This window comes from Lithobates pipiens, unplaced genomic scaffold, assembly GCF_037356315.1.
Source record: "Lithobates pipiens isolate NorthernLeopardFrog02 unplaced genomic scaffold, aLitPip1_a1.2 Scaffold_1, whole genome shotgun sequence".
NCBI classification, from domain to species: Eukaryota; Metazoa; Chordata; class Amphibia; order Anura; family Ranidae; genus Lithobates; species Lithobates pipiens.
The window spans coordinates 227,427,721-227,450,706 of NW_027507685.1; the positions used below are offsets into that span (position 1 = coordinate 227,427,721).

Consider the following 22,986-nt stretch of genomic DNA (forward strand, 5'->3'; position numbering starts at 1 on the left):
GCGCCAAAGTTCAGTAGGCCTTAAACCTGCTCAGTGTCAGTGGCTCCGCTACGCCTCCGTGGAACTGCAGATTCCAGTGAGGCCTGTAAGTGAGTCTAACTGCATGCAAAAGTTTAGCAAATGATGGGTCGTAACCCGCTCACCAACTGGATCAGAGTTCCGCGTGAACACTTTGGTCCAGTGACTGTAGCTTGTCTTTCCGTCAGCTAGGCCAGACGCTCTGTATCGCTCCGCTGAATCGATCTGGTTCTCTGATTCTCCGCTGAGTGTCTTTGGACCTTCTCAATCCGACTACCGCCTCTCAGGCTCCTTCAGGTCACCTCACAAGAACAAACAGGCTGGCGCCCCACGATAGTTGTCGGCTGCTGTCTCTCGGGACACCCCTCCACCGATCCGCACAGGCAGGTAACGTGGTCCCAAGAGACCTAAAATGGCAGCTGTTGTCCCTTATATCCCCTACCCAGCATGCACTGTGTGAGATTGTTCATGGGTAGGTCACACGGACTCCTGGGTAACAAGGTCAACCTCCAGAATCCAAACAAACAGTCACTTTCTATACAAGTCTTTAGGTTGTTCTGAGGTAATGATAAACAGGTGCGTTACCTATATTTGGCCACTAGATGGCTCTAGTGCAAAACTACAGTAATGTCCATATACCTCACATTAACGCATGCATAATCACATCAATAAACAAAGATGTCAGCGCTACAGTAAAACTGAGTCAGGGTCACCATACCTCACTGCATTTAACTGATTTAAAAAAAAACAGGCCTGTATCTCAGATAATACCATCCAACAATCCAATTAGGTAGACTGTTTTGCATATTTATATTCCTTTTTTTATGTTTAACAAGGTCATGCTTTTTTGCAGGTCTCCAACTCCTTTCTAGCATCCAAATTCATTTCAAACAGCTGGGTAAGAAAACCATGGATTCTAATACTCCTATGTTACATTATTCCTGGCAGACAATGTGGTGAGTACAGTCTTAATCCAGAAACAAGATATTAATAAATTAAATTGGTTGTAAACCTAGTTAACCAGTTTTACCTACAGGTAAGCCTATAATAAGGCTTACCTGTAAGTACTGGAAATATACGCTTGCGCCAACGTCATCAGCGCATGCGCTGTGAAGAAACGGCCCTCCATGTCGTTACTAGTAAGTGCCATGACTGCCGGCTCCTGCGTGCTTGCGCAAGAGTGATGTCATGTGACTCCGGCCAGTCACAGAGCCGAAGTCCACAGCCCTGCAAGGAAGAGGGTGCAGCCACCAGCGGGCACATCGCAGTCTTCATTTGCAGGCAAGTGCAACATAATGGGCTAGTATGCGATGCATACTAACCCATTATGCTTTTACTTTGCTGGCGAAAAAAGGGGAAGTAAAACCCATCAGGGTTTACTTCCTTTTTAAAAAATGTAGACTTTCATCAGCTTCTACTGCAATCCATTGTATAAGGGCTGATACAGTGGTGTGAAAAAGTGTTTGCCCCCTTCCTCATTTCCTGTTCCTTTGCATGTTTGTCACACTTAAGTGTTTCGGAACATCAAACCAATTTAAACAATAGTCAAGGACAACACAAGTAAACACAAAATGCAATTTGTAAATTAAGGTGTTTATTATTAAAGGTGAAAAAAAAATCCAAACCATCATGGCCCTGTGTGAAAAAGTGATTGCCCCCCTTGTTAAAACATACTATAACTGTGGTTGTCCACACCTGAGTTCAATTTCTCTAGCCACACCCAGGCCTGATTATTGCCACACCTGTTAACAATCAAGGCATCACTTAAATAGGAGCTGCTTGACACAGTAAGGTCCACCAGAAGATCCTTAAAGCTGGGTTCACACAATAGCGATGCGGGAACGCCGCAAATCCGCGGCGTTTTCCCGCATCGCATACCTCCCGCCGGCAGTTCACACTGCCCTATGCAGACGGCTGGGAGTGTCAATGATATGTTAATGACACCCCCAGATCCGTCCGCATATCGCAGTGTGATCTGCACACTCGCACAGGAATCGGATCGCATGGTGTGAACACCCATGCGATCCGATTCTGCTGCGGACCAAAAAAAGGGTCCCGTGCGAGTTTGCTGCGGGAGCGATGCGAATTCAGCCATACTATCTGTATGGCTGAACTCGCATCGCTACGGAGATCGGATGTGATTTGCACTGCAGTGCGGTGCGAATCACATCCGGATCTCCCCCCGCAGCAGTGTGAACCCAGCCTAAAAGCTACACATCATGCCGAGACCCAAAGAAATTCAGGAACAATTGAGAAAGAAAGTAATTGAGATCTATCAGTCTGGAAAGGGTTATAAAGCCATTTCCAAAGCTTTGGGAATCCAGCGAACCACAGTGAGAGCCATTACCCACAAATGGCGAAGACATGGAACAGTGGTGAACCTTCCCAGGAGTGGCCGGCCGCCCAAAATTACCCCAAGAGCGCAGCGACGACTCATCCAAGAGGTCACAAAAGACCCCACAACAACGTCCAAGGAACTGCAGGCCTCACTTGCCTCAGTTAAGGTCAGCGTTCATGCCTCCACCATCAGGAAAAGACTGGGCAAAAATGGCCTGCATGGCAGAGTTCCAAGGAGAAAACCACTGCTGAGCAAAAAGAACATCAAAGCTCGTCTCCATTTCTCCACAACACATCTAGATGATCCCCAAGACTTTTGGGACAACATTCTGTGGACCGATGAGACAAAAGTGGAACTCTTTGGAAGGTGTGTGTCCAAGTATATCTGGCGTAGAAGGAACACTGCATTTCATAAAAAGAACATTATACCAACAGTAAAATATGGTGGTGGTAGTGTGATGGTCTGGGGCTGTTTTGCTGCTTCAGGACCTGGAAGACTTGCCGTGATAAAAGGAACTATGAATTCTGCTGTCTACCAAGAGATCCTGAAGGAGAATGTCCGACCATCTGTTCGTGTACTCAAGCTGAAACGAACTTGGGTTCTGCAGCAGGACAATGATCCTAAACACACCAGCAAGTCCACCACCGAATGGCTGAAGAAAAACAAAATGAAGACTTTGGAGTGGCCTAGCCAAAGTCCTGACCTGAATCCTATTGAGATGTTGTGGTATGACCTTAAAAAGGCCGTTCATGCTCGAAAACCCTCTAATGTAACTGAATTAGGACAATTCTGCAAAGATGAGTGGGCCAAAATTCCTCCAGGACGCTGTAAAAGCCTCATTGCACGTTATCGCAAACGCTTGGTTGCAGTTGTTGCTGCTAAGGGTGGCCCAACCAGTTATTAGGTTTAGGGGGCAATCACTTTTTCACACAGGGTCATGATGGTTTGGATTTTTTTTCACCTTTAATAATAAACACCTTCATTTACAAATTGCATTTTGTGTTTACTTGTGTTGTCCTTGACTACTGTTTAAATTGGTTTGATGTTCTAAAACACTTAAGTGTGACAAACATGCAAAGGAAAAGGAAATGAGGAAGGGGGCAAACACTTTTTCACACCACTGTATAAGGGTGTGTTCCCTAAAAGCTTTGCTTTAGTCTGTGTTTAATCTTCTGCTTTCCAGGATCTTCCAGTTTAGTTGTGTTCAAGAGTTCTCCACTGTTATACTTTTTTCCAGTTGTTGAAGTATTCCATGTACTGATCTAGGAGTGTAACACGGGCTCACTCTGCCTATTTAACAGTTGGAGTTTGTTCCCTGTGGACAGTGTCAGATTTCTCTTTTAAGTATCTTGATTACTGGTGGTCAGCTTGAAAATTATAGAGGTCCTCAACTGCACCCCAACACCTTAAGCCCCATTTGTACCTAAGTGGAGCATTTTCAGGCAGAAAGCTGCGCGATTTTAACAGCAATTTTGCACAGGTCAAAAGGCCACCAATGTTAAAAGCAGAAAAACGCCTATAATCTGCCTAAAAAAAAAGTGTCAGAACTCGTTTGAGCTTCGGGTGTTTTGGAGCTTCTGGCATCAAGCGTTTTGGAGTGGAAATGTGAACCATCTCCATAGAGAATAATTGATTTTTTTCCGCCTTCAGCGTTTTGTAGCTTGAGGCTTCAAGCTACAAAACGCTCAGGTGTGAATGGGGTCCAAGAGGGCCGCACAATAGTGGTGTAAGGGGTAGCTTACACAAGAGACACTCACTACTGTCCCCCTGTGATCTGTGGTGGATCTCTTTTCAGGGGGAGGTATTGTAACGGCTAACAGGCGTACAGGATATTATACCACTGTCTCCTGAATTCCCTTTAACCTAAGGGGGATTTTCTATTAGAAAACCAGACCACAACCATAACCAAGTGTTTGAATGGGTTACCATGGGTGGCATTACTGAGTGCCCCCCCCCACCCCAAAGCACCTTGTCCCCATGTTGATGAGGACAAGGACCTCTTCCTGACAACCCTGGCCATTGGTTATTGGGGTCTGCGGGCGGGGGGCTTATCGCAATCCGGGAGCCCCCTTTAATAAGGGGGCCCCTGGATCCTGGCCCCCCACTCTATGTGAATGAGTATGGGGTACAATGTACCCCTACCCATTCACCTGTGAAAAAAAGTAAAAAAAAAAAAAACACACAAGGGTTAAAATAGTTTATTGCACAGCTCCGGGGGTCTTCTTCCATCTTCGGGGGTCTTCTCGCCGGACTCCTCCGATATCTTCTGCTCTTTTGCTAGCTCTTTCACTAGCGGAGGAACCTGGCTTTCTTCTTCACCGCCGCCCTCTTCTTCCGACTTCGGGGGTCTTGTCCCCCTCTTTGGTTCTTCTTGCCGGGCCACCGTGCCTTCTTCTAGCTCTTTTACAAGCGGTGGCCCGGTCTTCTGTCACGGCTGCCGCCGTCTTCTATTCTTCTCTTCTTCTCTTCTGGAGATGTTGCCTCGTTGCTCTCTCTGGTCACAATGGCAGGGACGCGGCGTGCGGCGACTTATATAGGGACATCGCCGGATGATGTCCCCTCCCATTATGATGTCACAGTCCCAGAGGGGACAACACAATTACAGTACAATGCAAAAGGTACAGGAGGGCCCTGCTCGTAGAGCTTACATTCTAAAGGGAGGGGGTGGTGGTACAAAAGGTAATAGCTGCAGAGAATGATTTGATGGGGGTGGCTCGGGGACAGTTGTTAGGTGGGTGTGGGATAGGCTTCCCTGAATAAATGAGTTTTCATTACATATTGAAATAGGCATTTTAGCATTCTACCTAAGCATTCTACCTAATACCTTATATGACAATTTAATGTGATTCCTTAGTCACATCCATTACAGCTACATTGTAGTTGTGAGAGAGGATCAGTATGGACACGTCTTAACATCCATCTAGGGGCTGTTAGCCAGCGAACCACTGTTGTGCATTTCACCTATTTCCCTGCCAAAAGTTCTTCAATAAAGCTTAAAAAGACAATCATGGACTAGAATGCCTTCTTTCAATATAAGAGTAAAAGAAATTGCCTTGGGACGAAGTATTTGTTATAACTGTCTACTTTTTAATATTTACATTTTATTGTTCATAAAATATTTATTTTATGGTATTCATTTTGTCTTTGAGGCAGCATGGCTTCTTCTTCTGTTAGTCTTTCTTATTTACTAGGGACTTTGGATGGATGGAGAGGCACACTGGATATAACGGATGGCCACACTTGAGGTTGATTTTTAGAATGTTTATTGAAGCCGATAGTTCACAGGTGATTAGTAACGTAAATGATTTTTGGGGGAACAGCCTCCCCGTTCATCAGGGCTGTGATGTTGAATGTGGTCAGACCTAAACTGGAACCTGAGAATAAAAGCAATGTGTTTTGGGGGGGGCTGCCTCCACTTTCATCAGGGGGGTGATGTTGGATGTGCTCAGAACTTGCTTGGGACCTTGAGCCATCTATATGTATGACCTTTTAGGTACTGTCAGATGTTAGAGTACGGGCATTTCAGTACTCCTCTACCATCCAACACCTAAAGACTTAAGATTAAGTCAATGTGTTTTGATGATTGACATTTATTGCTTTAGAAAAGGTACCAATTAATAGATCTGGACAAATTGGACAACTATTACAGTGTCAGTTCTTGTGCTCTCGTATTGTTTTAAATTAACATGGCAGATGTTCTTCTCAATATTATGTTCATATCTATGTTTTTAGAACCACACAGTCTGAGGTATTACTATACAGGCATGTCCCAGTCGGGTGAACTGAAGGAGTTTCAAGCAATGACATACCTAGATGACCAACAAATAATTACATGTAATAGAAGGAAAATCATGTGTTGTCCTGTAGCCTCCTGGATGAAGGATAAAGAAGAAGGCAGTTATTGGGAGAAAGAATACAGTTTATTCATAGGCTGGCAGAAAGCATTCTATGAGAACTTACTCCTTCTGAAAAATTGGTGCAACAATACCAATAGTAAGTATCCAGTTCCAGGACATCGTTTTCCTATGGAATAATATAAGAGCTTTTTGGTAGGTACATTGGTTTGTTGTAATAAATAAAAGTAAAACAAGTCTCTCTGAAAATTATATTCCTGCCTTTACAGAGAGTTGGGCTTTAACAAGTTGATGTTATGTCAAGTTCAAATACATTAATAAAACTGATTCAATGATTTCCTACAGGTTTACTTATTCTACAACTATGGTATGGATGTGACATAGAGGATGATGGCTACATCAATGTACATTATCAGTATGGCTTTGAAGGCAGAAATTATCCATTGTTTGCTACGTTTAGGCTGGCTTGGGACCCAATCATGTTGAAGGTACTGATGATAGATGAGACAATGAACAAAAAAAGGAACATTATGGAGTTGGTGAAATCTTATGTTGCTGATAATTGTCCTGAGGCTCTAAGAAAATATATTGGTTATGGCAGAGACAAGTTGGAATGGAAAGGTAAGACTCCCTTAAAGCATACTGTATGTCAGGTCAAAAAAAAAAAACATCCTGTACATCTCTGCAATGCATTCACATTTCCCATCTTTTATTCCTTTTAATACCTTCACTTACATAATAACTCACAATATCTGTTGATCTGCCAGAAATGCACTCAGCTCCTGAATCCTGTTGTGGGCTGACAACACCCAGCAATTTTGTGGCCAGAATGGCAACAGCCATGCCCAGTTTGCTTTTGCTAAACTACTAAATCCCTCCCACTCTCCTTTCTTCACAACAAAGACACTAATTATTCTGCAGTCCAAGGTAAGAACTAGGAGAGCTAATTTAAACGTATTGAGATAACAAAGGAAGTGTGCACAGGACTGTCCCCTCTTAACAGTTGTCTCTGGAATAGGTGCTCCCTTTGGAAAATTTACCCTTACCTTTTTTTTGTGGTGACAACTCTAAAAAAAGTTTGATCTCCCATTGATTTCTGTACCAGAGACATAGACAGCTAAATAAAACAGCAAGCACTCTAACCAAGCCCTTCTGCATCCATAATTGAAAAAAAAAAAATAATAATAATATGGCTATGCCTACATGTTAAGCTTGGCAGCATTCTTTTGCTATAGAGTTTAATTATCCATGACTGTGGTCTCCAAACTGTGGCCCTTTGCTTATCTTTATCCGACCCTTGGGGTGCTATTCTTCCCTCTGATACTATCCCCCCCCCCCCCGACACCAACAATGAGGCATCATTTCTGCCGCTGACATCAACAATGGGTCATTATTCCTCCCTCTGACACCAACGATAGGGCACTGTTCCTCCTTCTGAAGCCAACAATGGAGCACTATCCCTCCCATTGACACCAATGATGGGACACTATTCCTCCCACTGATACAAACATTGTAGCACTATTCCTCCCCCTAATACCAAAGATGGAGCCTTGTTTACTCTTATTGCCCCCAAACATTTTCTTCTTCCACTGGCCAGAATCTGACCCCCTCTAAAGTCAGAAGGTCAGTAAACCAACCCTTGGGGCTGATTTAATAAAATTGGAGAGTGCAAAATCTGGTGCAGCTCTGCATGGTAACCAATCGTTTTCTCACTTAAGTTTGTTTAATTAAGCATTGACAAAAAAAACAAAACTGGAATCTGATCGGGTTCTATGCAGAGCTGCACCAGATTTTGCACACTCCAGTTTTAGTAAATCAACCTTAATATGTCTGAAGGGCTTCTTGACTTCTGCTTCACACTACAGGCACACCCCACTTTTAAGTACACAATGGAGTTTATTTACTAAGGCTGAAAAGTGCAAAATCAGGCTGACTTCTGCATAGAAACCAATGAGCTTCTAACCCCAACTTGTTCAATTAATCTTTGGTAATAAAACCTGGAAGCTCATTGGTTTTTATGCAGAAGTGAGCCTGATTTTGCACTTTATAGCTTTAGTAAATAAACCCCATTGTGTACTTAAAAGTGGGGTATGCCTGTATTACCTTTTAAAATTGATTGTTCAATTTATAAAACAGTGTACCAAAGCAACTCTGATTTCACACTTGCCATGTTGTCTCTTTTCCAGTCCCACCAGAAGTGCGGATTGTCCCACTTAAAGTAACAGACAGGGTGATCAGACTTCAGTGCCTGGTGTACGGGTTTCACCCCCGACCTGTGGATGTGAAGTGGTGGAAGAATGGGAAGGACCATGTTCTTTCATATGATACAAGTGCAATTCTCCCCCATCCAGATGGCACCTATCAGATCAGAGTCAGTATGGAAATGCCAAAAAGAGAAGGAGAAACCTACTCCTGTCATGTTGACCACAGCAGCCTGAAGGAGGAAATGACTACTTTGTGGGGTACGTTTATAAGTTGTTTCAAAGTCTAATTCTACCTGTGTTCATTTGATATGGGCTATACACCTGCAACAAAGGCAATTGTGTTTATTTTTACCTTTCCTGTTCAATAATCTTTACTTAAGGTTTAGTAATAGTAGACAACTGGACTTGCAAAAGGTCATGCCCCATCCCAGTGAGGTACCATAGTACAAATACAAGGTTCAACAACAGAATAAACATTATACAAATATAGCACTTTATTCCATGGAGTGGCAAAAAGGGAGAAAACCCCATATTGGTGGGTTTCAAGGCACGTACAACAATCAAGTAGAGTAAGGCCGCGTACACACGCGCGGACTGTTTGCCCAACCTTGTTCGTCAAACAGTTTGGCAAACAGTCCGCTCAAAATTTGCATGAGCGGACTTGCCCACACACGAGCGGACTGTTTCAACGAACTGTTTGCCAAACAGTCCGCTCAACTTTTGAAATGAACGGACTCGCCCACGTAAGGCGGAGGCAAGTCCGCCCATTTCGAGCGCGTGTACAGGTAGGCGGGGCCCGCGAAGGAAACGTCGCGGGCTCCGCCGCCTGGAATGGGCTTAAAGGGGAACCCCAACGCCGAAAAAAATCGGCGTGGGGGTTCCCCCCAAGTCCACACCAGACCCTTGTCCGAGCACGCTACCCGGCCAGCCAGGAAAGGGGGGCGAGCGAGCGCGCCCCCCCTCCTGAGCCGTACCAGGCCGCGTGCCCTCAACATGGGGGGTGCCTTGGGGAAGGGGGGGCCGCGCGGCCCCCCCCACCCCAAAGCACCTTGTCCCCATGTTGATGAGGACAAGGGCCTCTTCCCGACAACCCTGGCCGTTGGTTGTCGGGGTCTGCGGGCGGGGGGCTTATCGGAATCCGGGAGCCCCCTTTAAGAAGGGGGCCCCCGGATACCGGCCCCCCACCCTATGTGAATGAGTATGGGGTACAATGTACCCCTACCCATTCACCTGTGAAATAAAGTACAAAAAAAAACACAACACATGGAAAAAGTATTTTATTGCACAGCTCCGGGGGTCTTCCGTCTTCGGGGGTCTTCTCGCCGGACTCCTCCGCTATGTGTGTGTAGCTCTTTTACTAGCGGAGGAGTCCGGCTTTCTTCCTCCCCGCCGCCGGCCTCTTCTCCCGACTTCGGGGGTCTTGTCCCCCTCTTCGGTTCTTCTGCCGGGCCACCGCGCCTGGTCCGGTGGCCCGGTCTTCTGTCGCCGTCTTCCGTTCTTCTGTCGCCGCCTTCGGTTCTTCTGCCGGGCCACCGCGCCTTCTTGTAGCTCTTTTACAGGCGGTGGCCCGGTCTTCTGTCGCCGCTGTCGTCGTCGCCGCCGCCGCCGCCGCCGCCTTCCGTTCTTGTTCTTCTTCTTGTTCTTCTTCTTCTTCTCCTGGAGATGTTGACTCGACGAGCTCTCCGGCCGGAATGCCAGGGACACGCTCCGCTGCCACTTATATAGTGACAATGGGGCGGTGTCACATGGTATATGTCACATGGGTTGGTCACATGGGTTGATGTCACATGGGGACTATGACATCGTAAGGGGGCGGGGTCACCATGTGACCAACCCATGTGACATATACCATGTGACACCGCCCCATTGTCACTATATAAGTGACCGCACAGCGCGGCTCTGGCATTCCGGCCGGAGAGATCGTCGAGTCAACATCTCCAGGAGAAGAACAAGAAGAAGAACAAGAAGAAGAACAAGAACGGAAGGCGGCGGCGGCGGCGACGACGACAGCGGCGACAGAAGACCGGGCCACCGCCTGTAAAAGAGCTACAAGAAGGCGAGGTGGCCCGGCAGAAGAACCGAAGGCGGCGACAGAAGAACGGAAGACGGCGACAGAAGACCGGGCCACCGGACCAGGCGCGGTGGCCCGGCAGAAGAACCGAAGAGGGGGACAAGACCCCCGAAGTCGGGAGAAGAGGCCGGCGGCGGGGAGGAAGAAAGCCGGACTCCTCCGCTAGTAAAAGAGCTACACACACATAGCGGAGGAGTCCGGCGAGAAGACCCCCGAAGACGGAAGACCCCCGGAGCTGTGCAATAAAATACTTTTTCCATGTGTTGTGTTTTTTTTTGTACTTTATTTCACAGGTGAATGGGTAGGGGTACATTGTACCCCATACTCATTCACATAGGGTGGGGGGCCGGTATCCGGGGGCCCCCTTCTTAAAGGGGGCTCCCGGATTCCAATAAGCCCCCCGCCCGCAGACCCCGACAACCAACGGCCAGGGTTGTCGGGAAGAGGCCCTTGTCCTCATCAACATGGGGACAAGGTGCTTTGGGGTGGGGGGGCCGCGCGGCCCCCCCTTCCCCAAGGCACCCCCCATGTTGAGGGCACGCGGCCTGGTACGGCTCAAGAGGGGGGGCGCGCTCGCTCGCCCCCCTTTCCTGGCCGGCCGGGTAGCGTGTTTGGACAAGGTTCTGGTGTGGACTTGGGGGGAACCCCCACGCCGATTTTTTTCGGCGTTGGGGTTCCCCTTTAAGCCCATTCCAGGCGGCGGAGCCCGCGACGTCTCCTTCGCGGGCCCCGCCTACCTGTACACGCGCTCGAAATGGGCGGACTTTCCGAGCGGCAACAGTCCGCTCATTTCGAAAGTACAGCGGACAGGCCCACACACGGGCGGACTGTTCGCTCAAACACAGTTTCAGCGGACAGTTTTTCGGAATTTCCGAAAGACTTTGTCCGTCCAACTGTCCGCTGAAACTGTCCGCTGAAAGCCCACACACGAGCGGACTGTCCGCCCAAACACTGTTCAGCGGACAAGGTTGGGCGAACAGTCCGCCCGTGTGTACGCGGCCTAAGAACTATTTTTATTATAACAAATATACAGATGTAATAGCAACAAAGGGATATATATCACAAAACAATTAAAACACACGCAGAACTGTCCGTGATACAATGCAACTAATAGATATAAGTGTCACCCATACAGAGTAAGGTAGACCGAGGTACTCATTACCCTACGTGTTTCGGAGATATTCTGGCCTCCTTCATCAGGGGTAGGTATGGGACATAGAACTTAAAGTCCACCAATAGGGGGTTTTCTCTCTTTTTACCGTTTTTATAGGATGTGGCACAACGAATTTGCACAGTAATGCAGATCTATACATTTGTCTTTAGTCCTTGGAGTCGCCTAAAAATTACATCTAAATCATGGAGTTGGGGGGATGTGGCCTGGAGCGGCATGAGATAGGACGCAAGTGAACTGAGCTCCGCCGGCCGAATATCCTGATCGCATATCCTGAGACCCAGAATGCAGATTCTCCCCGCTCTGGCTGCTCCGCAGACCGGCAACCCCTGGGCAGATGTCGCCAACAAAGAGGAACACAGCAGCGGCCGCTAAACTGTCCCAATTCCGGCATGATGAGACAGACTCAGCAGACCAAGATGGTACCGCCATGCTGGGGGAGGTGAGCGCGCGGAGCACAGACACGGTCAGACTCCTTGATGCTATAACGGCATGTCAAGAAGCTGTCACGAACTGCCAAACCGACCACACAGCAAGGATTGAAGAGGTAAAAGTAGACATATCACTGGTTAGGCAAGACTTTCAGAAACTAAGGGAGCGAGTTACAGAGGCTGAGACCCGCCTGGGCAATGTGGAGGACTCCCTCCCTCTTGCAGATCTCCTCGGAGGCCATGCAACACCAAGTGAATCAAATCCTAAAGAAACAGGATGATATTGAGAATAGGATTTGCAGGTGTAACCTGCGCTTTATAGGCCTGCCAGAAGGAGTGGAGGGAAAGGACCCCCTGACTTTTTTGGAAACGCTCCGCTCGGATACATATGGAAGGGATTCATTCTCCCCCATGTTTGTGGTGGAGCGTGCACACAGACTGTCGGGTAAGCCGCCGCCACCGTGGGCACCTCCCCGCACCTTTATTGCCAAATTCATAAACTTCAGGGACACTATCCTTTGCCTTAGCAGGGAAAAAGGGAACATCCCATTTGATAACAAAACCGTAGCAATCTTCCCTGACTTTTCTTCTGAAGTCCAGAAAAAACGCAAACATTTTATGGAAGTGAAAAGGCGCCTGCAGATCAAAAACATAAAGTACGCCATGTTGTTTCCTGCCCGCCTGCGTGTGGAAGGCACCGACCGGGCCCACTTCTTTGAGGATCCTGAGACAGCCTTGATATGGCTGGAACATCGAGATGCCAACAGATGAGTATATATGTAAAGATGCATCCACCTCTACCTTCTGCGCACTTGAATTGCCCCCTCTTCTCCCCATTCACCATCTCTGGCTAAATCTCTGACTACACCTGTATTGCTTGAATGGGATCCTCATCCCCTTTTACCCACAGAGTGGTTTGGAAACTGCATGATAACATTGCTCTTTGTTTCTACCACCCCTGGGTCCGCAAGTTTTGGGACACCAGATTTGATCATGCAGCCTCATATTGTGACATAGCTCCCTCAAGCTGCACCTACTGTTGTTACGATCTGCGATAAGATACGCGGTGACAGGGCATCTGACTGCATATGGACATTGCTCACTGACCCAGATGGCCACCCGCGATGGAGGAGATTATGTTCCCCATGGGTGTTGGGATGTCCAGCATCATTACGAACTTTCCTCCAAGATTTTGACAGCTCTCTTTGCAGTTTGTTTGGCTGAAGCACCTGTTGACAATTATGTCATTCCCTACCCTGGGCTACTTGCCACATGTTGGATCATTGCCACTAATTTTACCTATGTCTGGGTCAGGACTTTATCTTTTATAATTTCTACAGGAGTATATAGTTGAGACCCCTCCTTGCCGGCGGAGGGGAACACCTTATCAGCAAGCTCACCTTGATTAGTGAGCACAGTCCTATAGTGTCACATAGCACAGCAAAGTTTCGCCCAGTGCCTTACAATGCACTACTTGTGTTGGAATAAATGGCAAACCACTGTGCTATCATATTGTCAGGAATCCGTCCGTTCCGTGCGATCGGGCCTCCGTTTGCGGGTGCACGCCGTTCATATGTGCGCGCGACACACGCAAGCACGTGTGCGCGCTAGCGCGATTGGCGCCAGTGGCCCTTTTTAAAGGTACAGCTGCAGATGTTCTGTGCTGTTCGTCTGCAGCTAGTACCTGAAGCAACCCGTTATTCTGCCTGAAAGCTACCTGATACCTGACCCGGCTTCCGTTTGACTCTGCTGTCTTCTCCTGCTCCGACCCCGGCTTGTTTGACCCTTCTTGGACTGATACCTGTTGCCGAACCCCCGCTTGTTGTCTGATTCTTCTGCTGGCTCCTGCTTGCTGCTGATCCTACTTGCTCTCCTACTCAGAGATCCTTCCGGACCTGCTTCTGCCTCTCCAGATCCGTGCGCTACCCGGTCGGATACCACAGCCTGTTTGCCAACCATCATCGGCTGCCTTCTGCTGCAGAGAGCTCCTGCATCTGGAAGATCTTCACCTCACCAGCACCTGCTGCTGCATCTGGCCAGACGCTCCTACCCCGCTGTGCTCCTGTGCCTCTGTTCCCACTTCCGAGAGACTTGAACCAGAGTCGTAAGAGAGGTCTCCTTCCACCAAGTCAGACTCACCATCCGAAAACCTAACACATATTATGACACGCTTATTTGTATTTTGTTGATACAATGTCATTCCTTCACAAGTTGGAAAATGTTTGTGCCCTGTTGGCAGTTAGGGTTTAATGCCCGCACTAGTTGGGGTCAGTGCAGGGCGGGGAGGGGGGTTGGAAGGTATCCATGGGTTAAATAAGTTATTTTTGATTCTGCACGTGCTTGTTTTCTTTGGTACCATACATGTCTGATGGTGCAGTTGGGGCCCTCCTCTGGCTGGGGGGGGGGGGGGGGGTTACGGCTGTTCTGACCCGGAGGGTTGGCCTGTCTCCTGGAGTTTCCTCATTTAGTAGTATACACCCATGGCCACATTAAAATTCCTCACGTTGAATGTGAGGGGAATGCGGGACCCCATTAAGAGGTCAGCAGTCTTTGGACAACTTAAAAAGATGAAGGCAGATGTGATGGCTTTGGTGGAAACACATGCTGAGGGCCCTATGCTAAGAGCGCTTCGGCTCCCTTGGATAGGATGGGCATACCACTCTGTACACACTATGCACTCCAGAGGAGTCTCCTTACTGATTGCTAAACATACCCACTTTGAACTCCAGGATTCGGTTATAGACCCCTTGGGTAGATTTGTATTTATAAAAGCAAAACTGCATGGGGACGTGATCCTTATAATGGCATTTTATGTACCTCCACCCTTCCAGTTTGGTGTACTGACAGAGGGCTTTAACTATATGGCTCTTCACCCTGCTGTTCCGGTGGTGTGGATGGGGGATTTTAATAATGTGCTGGACAAATCTCTAGATAGGATGACAGGCCCCACTCAGGCCACGCCGTGCACCCAACTGATGAGATTTGCCCGACTTCTCCATGATTTACACCTGGCGGATTCGTGGAGAACCAGGCACCCAATGCAGCGGGTATACACCTGCTTCTATCGCCACCCACCAGTCTATGTCCCGGATAGACCTCCTACTTTTTGAAACTTCCGAACTTCCGGCGACCATGAGGGAGGCTACCATAGTGCTTATTCCTAAGCCTGGGAAAGATCCGCACCTCCCGGAGTCTTACCGTCCCATTTCTCTGTTGTAGGTGGATGTCAAGATACTAGCAAAGATTCTTGCCATCCGCCTCAATAAAGTGATTCTTTCGTTGATCCATGGAGATGAAGCAGGATTTATGCCAGGCAGAAATACGTTGTTTAATCTTTGGAGATTATTTATTAATCTCCAGACCCCCCATGATAATGCTGGTTCTAGGATAATATTTGCCAAAGCATTTGACTCTGTTGAGTGGCAGTACTTATGGACCTGCCTGGCTAAGTTCGGACTGAGGCCCAAATTTATTAGGTGGATCCAATTACTCTACCCGAACCCAGTTGCCAGAGTACTGGCGAATGGCTGGCCCTCAGAACAATTCCCCCTCTCTAGAGGTACTAGGCAGGGGTGTCCATTAGCTATAGCGATTTGTGCGCATACGGGAATAGTGGGTCTGTGCAAGGGTGGGATCAGGGAGAAGATCAGCAGATATGCAGACGATACTCTACTTTATCTAAATTACTCAGACCACTCCTAGCTCTAGCTCTGATAGAAGAATTTGGCACATTTTCTGGTTTAAAAATTAATTGGGACAAGTCCCAAATTCTTCCCCTGGATAGTTTTCCGCCTTCCAGAGACAGGGCCCTGCTTCCCTTACAGAGGGTGGACACTATTAAATATCTCGGTGTCAGGATGACTATAACCCCGTCAGACTATATCCCACTTAATATTACTCCTCTAATTGAAATGATCAAGCAGAAGACACAGATATGGCGAGCCTTACACTAGGGGTGACGAGTCGCACAAACCTGATCAAAATGGTCCTGCTCGCGAAAATTTTGTACATGATTTGGCACTCCCCTGTCTACTGGGTCCTCAAACACTTTAAGGTGATAGAAACCCTCCTAAAACCATTTGTATGGGCCAATACTAGGCACAAACTTCCTTGGCAGAAACTTAAACAACCCACTGACCTGGCGGGACTGGCACTGCCTGACTTCAATTTGTATTACCTAGCAGCTCAGTTATCTCAAATTTTTCACATAGACAAAACAGACAAAGACAGGTTCCTGAATTTTTTATGTCCGACATGGACCAGACTAACTTTAGATCCTATGGTGGCGATTGCTGGGGTAACGGAGAATGAGTGTAGGAGGGTGGCCAATACATCCCTGGTGTACCAGTACAGGAGGGTATGGAGCATAGCTTCTGCGAAGCTATGCCTACCACCTCTGCATGAATATACCCCCCTTTGGAACAATAGGACCCTCCCAGAGTTTCAACGGATCGTGGGTAGTGGAATGTGGAGTAGAAGGGGCAATTTTTATCTGTCCCACATAACCTTTGGTGGTAAACTAAAATCTTTTCATGATTTACAATCTGAATATGGGCTCCTGAATCACTATTACTATAGATACATACAGCTTCGTCACGCGTATCGTGCTAAATTTCCCCTAGACAATCTCTCCCTAGCCAACAATCCTGTGATGGCAGCCTTTAAAAACCCAGATACCAAAAACATAACTCACAGTTTTATGTTATGCTGTCGCTTCCTTCCATGACTGTGGCAGCCTACGCACTAAAGAATAGATGGGAGAGGGAGATAGGGCCTATTACAGATGATGAATGGAGCGATGCATTAGACATCTGTAAACTAGCATCATTTCGAACTCTCTGACCGATTGACCCAAGTTTTTATAACGCATAGAGCATATCTCACACCGCTTACAATTTCAAAATATAATAACACCTATTCTAGCACTTGCCGTATGTGTACACAAGTAACTGGTACCTTCTTTCATCTCCTGTGGGAATGTCATAAACAAGGGGGATTTTTTTAGGGACTTTAGGGAAGCCTAAAGAAGGTAAGGAAGGTAACTTTAACACCTTTGACCACTCTTTCTGGTTTTTCTCCGGTGAATTGGTTCTATTTTACTTTAAACTAGCACTTCTTCACTACACCTTCCACTGTGCACACTGATATCATGGGTGGTTTATTTTGGTCTCAACCCTTCCTCCACTATTTTGGTTCCCCCACTCTCTTCCTTCTCCATTTCCTCACGTTCACCTGCCCACCACCCATTTGGTTAACTATGTTCACTTTTTCACAGTATTGTCTCGTTTTGCCTTGTCCGCCCGTGTGGCTGCCCATCCCCGCGGGGCGGCTCACCAGGGCTCCCAGTTGGGGACACTCTTCGGATGCCTTATGGGGCCCTACCTCCACGCATTCGACACACACAACCTCAGTAAGTAACTACTGGCTTTGGGGGTTATTTTTATGTACCCTACCCCCAACCAACATTTTTTAAGTGTTCTACATTGTTACTTATATTAGTTTCATTCCAGATACCAATTGCTCCTGACGAGTGGCACTTAAGCCACGAAACGCGTAGAGCTACCGGACATCATATTGTTATTTATTTTACATCTTTTACAAGCTTATGGAATTTCTACCCTTACAGGCCAATTAGGCCATAGGTCCTGCAGATATTAATTTGGATTACATTTTTATATAAATCTCTTTAGTGGTGAAACAGGAAATTTGTTGTTATATCACATTATGATATTGTTATGTTATTTGCTTTTATCATGTATACTAAATTACGATTATTACCAGCATTTCTTGTATGTTTATACTGTTTTACTATGTATTATACCTATGCTATCATGTACATCAGATATTGTTATACCTGTATCTGTGATGTATTCAATAAAATTCCTTAGATTCACCTATTACCCCTTTGCAGTCTTGGGCTTCATATAAAGTCCCACTCTCCCCTTTTTCTTAGCCCCCTTTCCTGTGGGAATGCTCTAAAATTCAAATGTTCTGGTCTCAGGTGGTTAGATTCCTACATGACACGATGGGCTCCCCCATAACACTTCAGCCGAAACGGTGTCTTCTGGGAATCTTCCCGGATCCTGGCACTAATAAATGTACTAAAGTATTCTTGCATGAAATGCTATTTTCTGCGCGGAAAGTCATTGCCAGAGTCTGGATGAGAACTGATCCCCCAACCGTCTCACAATGGATCGGGGAAGTTAATAATGTACTGCCGTACAAGAAACTTATATATACAGTACCCACAGAGGGTGCCCCTCCAAATATGAGAAAGTTTGGGACAGATGGCTCAAGAACTCTGCAACATGCATATAGTGGTTTGATTTTAGATGGGCATTGTCATATACTCTGGGTGAGTCCATGGAGAAATGTTGGGAGTTAGCGGGATGGGGTGGGTGGACCAGTAGAGGTGTTTGTATGGCTCTGGTACCAATTTGAATACTATGCACTGATGTACTTATTTCTGTGAATGTCCTTTTGTGATTATATATAAGAGTTAAACAGAGACACGCATATGTTACCAATTCGATACCCTTCATTTTTGTATGTGCAACACTTTTTTCAATAAAAAAAAAATCATGGAGTTGGTCATTGCAATATGAAATCAGAGAAAGAGAAGGACAAAGATAAGAGGCAAGATTGGAAAGGAAGAGAGGGAGAGATAGACAGAACCTGCAGCTGGAGTGGGACCCAATCCCACCTAACACTCTCTCTCCTGCAGCACTTGAGAGAATTTAAGATGTAGGATTCGACAGACCAGACTTTCTCAAAGAGGGCCTTCTCATCGTCTAGAATAGCCGGCATTTTGTCATCGATCATTATCCTTAACTTCTGATAGATCAAAAGTGGAAGTCTTCCAGACTTTCACACCAAATTGTTTACATCCTTTAAAGAAGAATTACAGATATGACATTCTTTTACATAGTTACTTGTGGGATGCCTCTAGCAACTGGGAATCACTGTAGTAGACAGCGCTACTCCACTAGCTCCCGAGTTCCTTGCTGAGCATCTGCCCTGCTGCATTCTGACCACAGGAGGTCAGTCACTTGGCACGGGTGTCATTCATGAAACACTGCATTTTCTCAATAAATGCACAGTGTTCTCTGATTGGATGTGGTGGACAGTGTGATGTATCCAAACTGCCTGTTCACCTCATACAGTTAGAGAATGCTTTGCACTCATTCAAAGCATTCTCTGAATGGGGCCAGTGGTGAGCGGCTGACCTCCTGAGTTCAGAATACAGCAGGACAGATGCTCAGCAAGGGACCCAAAATCTAGTGGAGATCACTACAGTAGCAGGGACTGAAGGTAAAGTATAGAGAATGTGTGGACACTCTAAACAATAATCAAATAGGCATGTATTTTACCAGTGAAATTCTAAGCCAAAAAAACAATTTCTTGGATCTGACAGTGTATATTAATTGGTTTTTGCAAAAGTTATAGTGTTTACAAACTACAGTATGGTGTATAGACCTGGATTTACGCAGCTATAGACACTATACTGTAATGGCGACGAACAGGCTATTATAGTGGGAGAGAGTCCTGGGTAATCTGGCGATAACAGCCTCTATCTAGGAGGGTCACCACAGTGCTTGAAAAATTATTTAACCAATTACAACCAAAAAAATAATTTTATTGGGATTTTATGTGAAAGACCAACACAAAGTGAAAGGAAAATGATAAACAGTTTTCAATTTTTTTGCAAATAAATAAGTGAAAGTGTGGCGTGCATTTATGACCCCCGAGTCAATACTTTGTAGAACCGCCTTTCACTGCAATTACAGATGCAAGTCTTTTTGGGTATAGCTCTACCCACTTTTCACATCTACAAAGTGACATTTTTGCCCATTCTTCTTCTTTACAAAATAGCTCAAGCTCTGTCAGATTGGATGGAGAGCGTTTTGTGAATAGCAATTTTCAAGTCTTGCCACAGAGTGTCAATTGGATTTATGTCTGGACTTTGACTGGGTTCTTCTAAAACATGAATATGCTTTGATTTAAACCATTCCATTGTAGCTCTGGATGTATGTTTAGAGTCTCTATCCTGCTGGAAGGTGAACCTCCGCCCCAGTCTCAAGCCTTTTGCAGACTCTAATGCCACGTACACACGACCGGACTTAGGTCCGACAGACTTTCGACGGAGTTCTGACAGAGTTTTGACGGACTTTCCGAATGAACGGACTTGGCCACAAACAATCACACCAAAGTCCGATGGATTTGAACGTGGTGACGTATGACTGGACTAGAATAAGGAAGTTCATAGCCAGTAGCCAATAGCTGCCCTCGTGTTGGTTTTTGTCCGTCGGACTAGCATACACACGAGCGGATTTCTCGGTAGGAACTTGGTCCGGCGGAGTTCTGGTGGAAAAATTTGAAACATGTTCCATTTCTAAAGTCTGTCAGACTTTTGAAAATCAAAAGTCCGCTGCAGCCCACACACGATCGAATAGTCTGCCGGAATTGTTCCGTCTGACTTTTGATGTTGAAAAGTCTGGTCATGTGTACGCGGCATAACAATCTTCTAAGATTGTCCTGTATTTGGCTCCACCCATCTTCCCATCAACTCTGACCAGTTTCCCTGTCCCTGCTGAAGAAAAGCATCCTCAAAACATGATGTTGCCACCACCATGTTTCGCGGTGGGGATGGAGTGTTCAGGGTGATGTGCAGTGTTAGTTTTCTGCCACATACAGTGTTTTGCTTTTAGGCCAAAAAGTTCAATTTTGGTCTCATCTGATTGGAACATCTTCTTTAACATGTTTGCTGTGTCCCCCACATGGCTTCTCACAAAATGCAAACGGGACTTCTTATGGCTTTGTTTCAAAAATGTCTTTCTTCTTGCCGCTCTTCCATAAAGGGCAGATTTGTGGAGAGCACGACTAATAGTTGTCCTGTGGACAGATTCTTCCACCTGAGCTGTAGATCTCTGCAGCTCCTCCAGAGTTACCATGGGCTTCTTGGCTACTTTTGTGATTAATGCACCCCGGCCTTTACATTTAGGTGGATGCCATGTCTTGGTAGGTTTGCAGTTTTGTCATACTCTTTCCATATTTGGATGATGGATTGAACAGTGCTCCGTGAGATGTTCTAAGTTTGGGATATTTTATTATAACCTAACCCTGCTTTAAACTTCTCCACAATTTTATCCCTGACCTGTCTGGTGTGTTTCTTCGCCTTCAGGATGCTGTTTGTTCACTAAGGTTCTCTAACAAACCTTTGAGGGCTTCACAAAGTAGCTGTATTTATACTGAACTTTAATTACACACAGGTGGACTTTATTTACAAATTAGACGACTTCTGAAAGCAGTTGATTTCACTTGATTTTAGTTAAGGGTATCAGAGTAAAGGGAGCTGAATACAAATACACATCACACTTTTCACATATTTATTCATAAAAAAAAAATTGAAAACCATTTATCATTTTCCTTCCACTTCACAATTATGTGCCACTTTGTGTTGGTCTATCACGTAAAATGCCAATAAAATACATTTATGTTTTTGGTTGTAACAAAATGTGAAAATTTCAAGGGGTATGAATACTTTAAGGCACTGTAACTGGTGACACTAATATAGTGATCAGTGATAATACTGTGCACTAACACTGTACTAATGACACTGTCTGGGAAGAAGTTAACATCTAGGGGCAATCAAGAGGTTAACTGTGTACCTAACAATGTGTAATGTGTGCTGCTTTTACTTTACTAGTCTACCTGGCTGTTTTTTCAGATCACTGTGCTTATGCACACAGAGTTGTGTGTTTATAAGTAATTGGCTGTATTTAATCGATCAGCTGACTTTAGCCAAACTCATTGACTGAAATCAGCTACCACACTCTTGCTGTGTCCAATCACAGTATGGGTCAGCAGGGGCAAGACAAATTTTGATCTATTTTGATCTATGTATGGGCAGGGTGGTTGTACAGAACTTGATCTATGGATGGACCTCTGTACAACTGCCCTGTCAGATTTTTGCCATTGATCAGCACTGCAGGCTATAGCTGGCAGCGTTGATCAGTGTATTCTTAAGTGTAAATTACAGAACAGGATGGATTAGAAATACAAATACTTTGCAGCCCAGGTAAAACAGCTACCATATATGTATTTTATCTGTTGAGTTATTTTCCTTTTTTTGCCCCACAACTGACATTTTTAAGGTGTGTTTTTTTTTCTCAGATCCTGGAAAGAATAGTTTAGTAAATTGGATCAAATGCGTTGTACTCCTTGGAGCTTTCGTGCCTTTTATATTGATTATTATGCTCATAATAATTTCCTTAGAGCACACCAAGGTAAGTAATGTAATAGCATAATGCTAGCCATATGCTAATTTCAAAGTATGTAATGTGTGCCATAACTGTCAGCCAGTTGGGAGGTTTTATCATTGGCTGCCTTGACTGCTGAGGAGTATAGGCTTAAATCCACAACCACATTAACCAATAACCTTACCCAAAGATGACACGTAAACAGATTAAGTCAGAAAGGGCTAAGCCACCACTTTTTTTTAAATTTCCAATATAAGTAGTTTCCAACATAAACAAACCATTGCCAGTCACAGTTATACCATAAGCAGCTTGAACATTAGGTTGACCTAGTCTAAAAGGTCTATCCTAACCATGACTGCCAGACAGACATTAGACTGACCCAACTTCCACACAAAGACATAGCCAATTAAGGCAACATTTAATGCATGTAAGGTCAAAAACCACCAATACAGCTCTGACAATCAACCTCTTTCAGGACATGTTGGTGGGCAACTCTTATGAAGTTGAATTTCCTCGGGTCATCGATGATTTATCTCAGACTTTTACAGAATTCAGGCCCTGCCCCCTCACCTAGTGCTTGGGTAACCCATTACTTTAGAGCTACTTTGCTGCATATGTCCATGCCTAATTACTAAGACAG

General features: G+C 45.7%; 1 protein-coding gene across 4 annotated transcripts in view; it reads left to right on the top strand.

The window, feature by feature from the left end:
• The window catches only part of LOC143983957 (major histocompatibility complex class I-related protein 1-like), a 56,383-nt gene that overhangs the window by 20,166 nt on the left and 13,231 nt on the right, over nt 1-22,986 (top strand). For all 4 annotated transcript variants that reach the window (XM_077484163.1, XM_077484146.1, XM_077484153.1 and 1 more), the window contains 5 exons: nt 872-974; nt 6,089-6,349; nt 6,556-6,831; nt 8,397-8,672; nt 22,261-22,373. In XM_077484163.1, the coding sequence (XP_077340289.1) occupies nt 6,121-6,349; nt 6,556-6,831; nt 8,397-8,672; nt 22,261-22,373 (894 nt within the window). In that variant the 5' untranslated portion in view covers nt 872-974; nt 6,089-6,120. The remainder of the gene's footprint in view (nt 1-871; nt 975-6,088; nt 6,350-6,555; nt 6,832-8,396; nt 8,673-22,260; nt 22,374-22,986) is intronic.